Consider the following 8,445-nt stretch of genomic DNA (forward strand, 5'->3'; position numbering starts at 1 on the left):
GGTCCGACCCGAGCCATGTGATTAGGGTCAAGCTTGGTATACCGAGTTTTCAACATGGCCCAAGCCTCTCGCGCACCCTCTTGGCAGGCAGATATCTTCCATAGCCGGATACATCGCCACGCTCCTTTAAATAGCTCTACAAGCTCCTCCATACTTCCTGGAGGGGAGGCGGATGGCCATAGAGCCTTGGCAACACTCCGCATCGCCAGCCGCGCCTGTTCGTGCACTTGCAACAGCTTTTGCAGCAGATCACTCGATGATCCGGACACCTCCTCTTCAGGACGGCCCGTTAATATACCTGCAATCATAGCTACATCAGTTTCTCCTATCTCCGAACTACTTTCGAAATAGTTCAGATACATACTGAATATGCCGCCTCCCAGCTTCTTGTTTTCCTTCACGGAATCGGCTAGCTGGGCCCGCACATCTTTCAGCTCTTCGCCTAGCTGGGTCTTGCAATCCTGGAGCTGGTTTTTCTCAATAATGGCCTGCTTCAGCACACGATCGCCTGTAGCTTGTAGCCTTTTGGCTTCTTGCTCATTCGCTTGCGCGACTTCCAACGCCTCTTTGAGTCCCCCTGACCATTATGTCATGGTATAAGCAAGACTGTTAATATTCTGGGCATATAAGTATATTTTCTCGTTGGAGGGGAATATTACCAGGTGACGCCTTCTTGAACTCTTTTAGTTCGGCGGTAGCAGCATTTAGCTGCGTCCGACATTGTTCCAGCTCTTGGGATAGCAGGTTATTCTTCTCTGTAAGAACCTGGTCATACAACGGTCCTTAAATCAGTTGTACCAACTGCTTTCAGTCCCGGGGGCTACTGGCATAGGCTATCCTTTTTTGACAAAGTAACCTTACATGCACATCTGTTAGATATTGCCTCGTGGTCGAGCAGCTCGGATGTATGCGTCGCCCGAGCTAAAGGCATTAAATGCCTCGTCCGAGAACTTCGGGTCTTGTAAAACAGCCCTGCAGCGCCGATGATTCATGGCGCTCTCTACTTCCGAGTTGGTAACGGACATATTGTCCGAACCCTCGGCCGAAGGGCAGTCCGGCTTTGTTTCTACATCGGCCCCATCTCCCCGACCGGATCTAAATCTTGGTTGTTGGGAACGCGGCCGGCCGGACCCCCGGACACAGTTCGGCGAACCTTTTTCCTGTAATCAAACAGGCGCATAAGTCACAGTCGGATACGGCCGCTGAAAAATATATTTATCCGTACCTCCTCGACGAGGTCCCGGCGGTGCCTTCACCGGCCCTCCTCTTCGAAGGCCTGCCCGGCGCAGGAACCAATTTCCTCGGTATCGTCAAACGCCTCCCCTGTAAAACGCGCGACAATGCGGTGGGTGAGGCAGAGTAAGAACACCCTTTCAGAAAAGGTGTTTCTTGATTACTTACCTGTGAAGCAGGAAGAAGACCAGGGTAATCGGCGATGATGGCCACTTCCGTGCCATCATAGATCGTCTGGTAAAACACCCCCTCCGCGAGCACCACAAATATATCCGGATCCTCTTCGAACCCGAAATCAAGCTCCCGGTTGTGGTCCTCCGGCAGTGGGGCGGGACTATGGAATCCCTCCGTGACCTTTCGCCAGTGCTGTCGTAAGCAAACAAACCAGAAATTTATCAAAGGCAATTCAGAGATGGAGGGAGTAAAAATAGAGGGGTTGGACCTTACCCAACTGGGAGGGTTATACATAGAGTACCCGTCTCTGAGCTTGATGCGAAGAAATTCCTTTTCCTCCCCTTTAAACAGTTCGGCTAATATCTTAGCCAAAGCGGCGGGGGTATCCGGACCTTTTCGGCCACAGCGAGAGGCATCATCCTCCCCATTGTAGTCCCACATGGGAAGCCCTCTGTATTGGAGCGGCTGAACCCCTCGCGCTATGGAGATCGCCATAACCTCGATTACCGTGAGCCTGGACTGAGCGAGCTCTTTTATCTTGCTCATTAGCTGGTGAACCTCCGCGCCGTCTCCTTCTTCAAGACTCCGGGGACGCCAACTGTGCCGTTTCTTCAGCGGGACGACCGCAAATTTGGGAAGACCCTTTCGAACCGGATCGGGAAGCGGAACGTCCTCGATATAGAACCATTCGGACGGCCAGCCATCGAGTGCCTTCCTTGGTGTGCCGGATGGATACCCGGTATCGGCGACGCGCCATACTTCGGCTCCGCCCACTTCAAATATAGACCCTTCGTGATTGCGCGGGACGAGGCAGAACAACTTCCTCCACAACTCGAAATGAGCCTCGACGCCCAGGAATAATTCACACAAAGCGACGTAACCCGCAATGTGCAGAATAGAGGCCGGAGTGAAGTTGTGCAGCTGGAGGCCGTAGTACTCCAGAAGCCCTCGGAGGAACGGATGGATTGGAAATCCAACGCCTCTTAGCAGGTAGGGGACGAAACACACTCGCTCTCCCCTGGACGGATTGGGGAATTCCTCTACCTGAGTCCCCTCATTGAAGGAAGCTAGCCCCGTCCGAACAGGGACTAGATCTGCAGGGGGAAGGAATCCCTGCGTTTGCAACTTCATCAATTGGCTATGAGACACAGAACACCTCTCCCACTCGCCTTTCTCTGGGCCAGGACGAGCGGAGGAGCTAGGAACGCTGGCCATGCTGGAATGGTCTCTCCTAAGCAGTCTTTGGAGATTTCTTCTGCGTGGCGCTGAATGGATCTAGATCCAATCCCTTTAAATAGGCGCCCTTCCTTACGTAGATGGGGTGTTATTCGCAAAAATACCCTGACTTTCCACATTCGCTTGACACGTGGAGGACGAAGATTATTTAAAACGTGCGGAAGCCAAGGAGACGACATTGGCAATGGCCGAATACATTACTTGGAGATCATCGAAGGAGGAACCCGCCTTGCAATGCCGAAGACAATGTGTGTGCCGGGCACCTCGTTATTGAAGACTGGTTCGGGGGCTACTGAGGGAGTCCCGGATTAAGGGGTCCTCGGGCGTCCGGCCTGATATCCATGGGCCGGACTGATGGGCCGTAAAGATATGAAGACCGAAGACTATACCCATGTCCGGATTGGGCTTTCCTTGGCGTGGAAGGCAAGCTAGGCGATCGACCATGAAGATTCCTTCTTATGTAACCGACCCCATGTAACCCTAGATCTCTCCGGTGTCTATATAAACCAGAGAGCATAGTCCGGATAGACATACATTCATTACCATATACTCATAGGCTAGACTTCTTGGGTTTAGCCATTACAATCTCGTGGTAGATCAACTCTTGTAACACTTATATTCATCAAGATCAATCAAGCAGGAAGTAGGGTATTACCTCCATAGAGAGGGCCCGAACCTGGGTAAACATTGTGTCCCCTGTCTCCTGTTACCATAGATCCTAGACGCACAGTTCGGGACCCCCTACCCGAGATCCACCGGTTTTGCCACCGACACCGGGACTAAAGCCCCACCTTTTGTCCCGGTTCAAGCCACGAACCGGGACAAATGTATGTGGGCCAGGAGCGAGGCCTATTGGTTCCGGTTCGTGCTAGGAACCGGGACAAATGGGTCCACACGAACCGAGACCAATGCCCACGAGGCCCCGACCGGCCCCCTGGACTGAGGAACCGGGACGTATGCCCCCATGGGTCCTGGTTCGTGACTGAACCGGGACTAATGGGCTTGCCAGGCCCCAACCAAAGCCCTGTTTTCTACTAGTGAACAATTCTGTCACACACAAGTCGTCACAGTTCTTATGTGAAGTATTTGCTTTTGATTCTGCAGACGTTGTTAGTGTCCCAAGAAGCAAACGAAGCAGAATGATAAATATGGTAGATTTGTGATAACTAGAACAATAGTAACTTGAAAGTAAAGAACATAAATAAATAGAAAGCAAAAGTGTTTTTCGTGAATGGACATATTAGACGCGGAGAGAATTCAGATCATAGTATACATCAAATGTGCCTGTGCGACGGTAAAACCAGTTATCTTGTATCGTGAGTTTAGTATTTGATTTACTCGTTCGGTAGGTGGATCACCCTAAGGTTACATAACTCCTCCTTGCAGGAAACATTCCATCAATTTCAGCCTTATGCAAAGAATCCAACATTCTTCTGCATCCAATCAAACACCCATACTGATCATGTAGTCTTAAAGATGGCATGCCACTTGATTCCTATGATTTTCTTATTTCTCAGGGCCTCTTTAAATTACAGGAATATGAAACCATGACAATATTAAAATCGTGGAATTGATATGTCATGTGTCGTGAAATCCTGCGGGATTTCAAAACATAGGAATCCTGCAATGAGTCCTTTGAATGGTGTGAATGTGTATTGGAAAAATTAGATTTTAGAGGATGAGAGAGAGAGAGAGATGGTGTGAATGTGTATTGGAAAAATTAGAAGATGTTTGACCTCATATTGGAATTCCTATGGAATAAAGCGCATAAGGAAGGATTCCATTGGAATTTGGGAACCCCAATCCTATGATCCAAAGGACTTCCATAGGATTCAAATTGCCTAAAATTCCTACAAAAATCCTTCAATCCAAAGAAGTCCTAATGTTTTAAAAATCATGCAAATAAAAAATGCTGCAAATTGTGATATCTCTCTAAAATCTAACAAAAATTATTTGAAGGAAACAATGCCATAGCAGTATGTGCAAAAGATGGCGAAGTAACACGGGGTTCACTTGGACCTAGAAAACACTGTCCAAGAAAAACACATCTACCTAGCAACCACTACCGTTGAAAACTTTAGTCGTTGCCACCAACCTTCTCTTTCTAATTTTCCCCTGGCACTGCTAGAGACTAGCGGTCGGGCTAAGCCCTATCACTGGTCGATGAAGGTGGCTGTGGGGAGGTCTCCACTTCGGTAGCCGCCGGTAATGAGATGCGATCTACACGTGATGGCTTAAGGCAGAGGATATACCCGTGCATCGATGGCGGTGGGGTTTTCAGCTAGGACGACAATCTCTAGTGATGAGGCATTGGTGGCCAGGATACCTTCTACAGGTACGCGCGGAACAAACTATGGCCTTGCGTCCCAAGGAGGCGGTCCACCACTCGAGCGCGTGGGTGGCAGCGTGGTCCTGCACTGTTGGCCTGTTGTGGCGAGGGGCTAGAGGGTCTTGGACCTTCAGGTTCGCAGGAATGACGAGTACCGACTGGTTCTGCCGCCACAAGAGAGGACAGCGGGGTAAGATGATGGTGTGGGCTGCCAAAGTGTCCCACATTGGATTTTGGCTATGCACCTTCCTCCCTCGTCAATCTTTGTCATGTGCGTGACGTCGACCTTTGACGTTCAAAGCCGTTGACCGGCTCTTGTAATGACTCGATTGCATACTTGTGCAGGCAACCGCGTGGCATTTCATGTCAAGATGGAGCTACACTTGTAGCTGCTAGGATTGCGAAAAATGGTGGCGACAACACGAGGTGGTTTTGATTTATTGGTGCTTATCGAGTACCTGGCCTTGAGCTTTGAGATGAAAACTCTTTGTCCAATCCTAGTTGGTCATACTTGCAATCTTGGTGTTTTTTGCTGTTATCTTGTTCAAGGCGTTGCTTGGAATTTCTTGGACTTGATCTTCAGGACGAAAACCCTAACCTTCGGTGTTGGATTAGGCGTCGACGCTTTCCCGTTATTTCCTTTCTGGTGGCATTGCTACCGGGGAGCTTTTCTTATTGTCTTTGTGATGTCGTGACATAGTTGGTGCTCATGATCGTTTGTGTAGTTTGTTGATCATAGTTGGACGTTAGTGTTTATTGCGTACATTCTGATTGTACGGTTCATTGTATTTGTATTCCCTCGCTTTTTTTTTTTTTGAGGTCATAAAATCCACGATTTGTCGCTCTTCGTTGCCGCGATCGACGCTACTTACAGTAGTAAAAAGGTAATTCTCTCCCGGCCGTCGGATCGGACGGTGGGACAAGGGCGCCCTGAGCCGCCGGCGCGTTGGGCGCGGCCGGCCACATGCCCACATGGGCGCGGTGCTTTGAACCTCCCGCGAACCAACAGCTCGCTGCGCCTGCACATGCCCCAGCTGTCCGAGCCAATCCGGGCACATGGCCCGGCTCTACCTCTACCTGCTGCTCCTACTCGTAGCCGAACACTATGCACAGCAACCGGACAAACTTTCTGCTATAGTACAGCTAGTTTTCTATGGCTAGCCCCGTCAGACTGGCAGAGCTATCTGTATCTGGCTTCTCGCCGTTTGGATCGTGGCCTCGTGGGCAGGTCAAGCTCGACAGATGCAGGACAGACTGTAAAACTAAAACTATGCAAGGAGCGGCGGATCTGGCCCTCCTCATCAGATGTTCTCTTCATTTTTATTGACAACATCCACGTACAGTTTGCAAGAAATAGTATAATGCCATTGCGGCCTAGCAAAATCTTAGGTGTTCTTTGTGCGTGTTAAGTGGGATCGACGGCCTTTGGTTCATATTCATAGTCTCTGCGTCGAGTAAATCAAGTTCTTGTTCTTAGCTTGATGTCCTTTTCTCTAGCAATCTGAAACTGTTCTCTAATACGTACTTAGCTGAGTGAATAATGTAGTATCGTTGCAGCGTTATGCGCACAATCACAAAGTAAACATCGCAAGATCGAGCTCCCAGCATACATACAAGAATAATGGTGAAATGCATAAATTAAATCAATGCTCGTAATTACAGCAGAAGATGAGGGTACACCAATGTGCGGACGGAAGGGGGCAAAGAGGGGGAGAAATGGAACAAAAGCTGCAAAGAAACAATGAAATGATACATCATCGGGTCATCTAGAAGGCGTAGATGGCGACCGCGGCGGCGGCCAACACGAAGGCGGGGCTGAGACCAGCGGCCCCGCTGCCCGGGGTGGCGGGCTCGGCGGTGGGCGAGGGCGACATGTCCGGGGTGGGCGCCGGAGGGGAGGACATCGGGGAGTCGGCGGGCGCCGGCGCGGTGGCGGAGGGCGTGGGGGCGACGGTGGGCGCGGGCGCAGGGGCCGCGGTAGGGGGCGGGGACACAGGCGCCGGGGTAGGGGGCGCCATTGCCGGGGGCGGGGTCGCCGGCGGGGGAGGCGGGGCCTGGGGCGCTGCCGCGGGGGCCGCTCCGGGCGCCTGAGCGGTCGCGGCCACGGCCAGGAGCGCGAGGACGGAGAGGATGGTGAGCTGAGAAGCGGCCATTGTGCAAACCTTTGGGTGGTTTCTTGGTGGCTCGCTTCTCGCTTCCTCTGCCTGCGCTGTGAGCTGTGTGTGGGTGGGGGAGCGATGGAGAGGCGCGGCGGGGCTTATAAAGGAGGGCCGGAACTGAGCTGTGCGGTGGCGTTGCGTGGGACAGCGCCGATGCATTGTGCAGTAGCGGCTTGCATGATTGTTGGCATCTCTCCCACTCTCTCTCATTATTGATTGATGGTTTCTTTTTCTTCGGTAGGAATCTTGAGGGAAACCGAATAATGGGTGCGGTGATGAACTGGTCGTATAATTGGGTTGGATTATAAAGGGAAAACTGTTTTATTACGTTATCGTAATGATAATGAAGTAGTTCAGTTAAAAAATTATAAGGAGGTAGTTTGGCAAGAAAAATGAAATTTATAAATGTTGGACATCTAGACATGGTAGATGGTGCTACCCGATGGTGAACACACGCGTGTGCTGCGCCGTCTGGACGCAGCAGCGAAGAGCAATCTCCAGCCGTTCAGCCCTTCATGGGCTTGAAATAGCGTCGCCTGTTGACCAATCGACAATAAAATCAGCGTGGGGGCCATGGTTCCTAGTCGCCAACCCAAGATCGCCCCTAGCAGCCTATTTCGGCCCACTTTCAGCGCAAATTGGCCCAATTTTAGTATGGTTCGGCACAAATTCAACACAAACTAATTTTTATTACATAGTTCATCACAAAAATCAATACAAATCAAATAGTTGACAAATCAAACTCATAATTTGAACACAAATAAAAACTCATATTCACACGTCGAGCTAGACGTTGCCCTTGAGCCTTCATAGGTGCTCCACCAGATCGTGTTGCAGTTCTTGATGCACCTGTGGGTCTCGGATCTCCTGACGCATATTGAGGAAGGCAGTCCAGGTTGCCAGTAGCTGGTGATCAACTTGGACAAGAAGACCCTGCCTGTAATATGGTTCAGTGTTAAACACTGGCTCTTCTTGCTCGCTCTCAATGATCATGTTGTGCAAGATGACACAGCAAGTCATGACTTCCCACATTTGATCTTTCGACCAGATCAGAGCGGGGTATCGGACAACAGCAAATTGAGATTGGAGCACACCAAATTCCAGCTCGACATCCTTCCTGCAAGCCTCCTGACACTTGGCAAAGATGGAGTTCTTGCCTCCTCGCACAGGGTTTGAGATAGTCTTCACAAATGTGGACCATCTCGGATAGATGTCATCGGCTAGGTAGTATCCCTTGTTGTAGTGGCGCCCATTGACCTCGAAGTTCACCGGAGGAGTATGACCTTCAACAAGCTTGGCAAAGACATTCGAGCA

At 50.5% G+C, this 8,445-nt stretch overlaps 1 protein-coding gene across 1 annotated transcript; it reads right to left on the reverse strand.

The window, feature by feature from the left end:
* Positions 1–6,583: 6,583 nt before the first annotated feature.
* On the reverse strand, positions 6,584–7,217 carry LOC123049442 (classical arabinogalactan protein 4). Its single transcript, XM_044472359.1, has one exon. It carries the CDS (start codon positions 7,123–7,125, stop codon positions 6,739–6,741), a length of 387 nt encoding a protein of 128 aa, XP_044328294.1. The 5' UTR covers positions 7,126–7,217; the 3' UTR covers positions 6,584–6,738.
* Positions 7,218–8,445: the final 1,228 nt, after the last annotated feature.

This window comes from Triticum aestivum, chromosome 2D, assembly GCF_018294505.1.
Source record: "Triticum aestivum cultivar Chinese Spring chromosome 2D, IWGSC CS RefSeq v2.1, whole genome shotgun sequence".
Classification (NCBI taxonomy): Eukaryota; Viridiplantae; Streptophyta; class Magnoliopsida; order Poales; family Poaceae; genus Triticum; species Triticum aestivum.

Bases quoted from the DNA above. Each gene is read 5' to 3' on its own strand.
- LOC123049442 (XM_044472359.1), bottom strand. From the start codon at position 7,125: ATGGCCGCTTCTCAGCTCACCATCCTCTCCGTCCTCGCGCTCCTGGCC.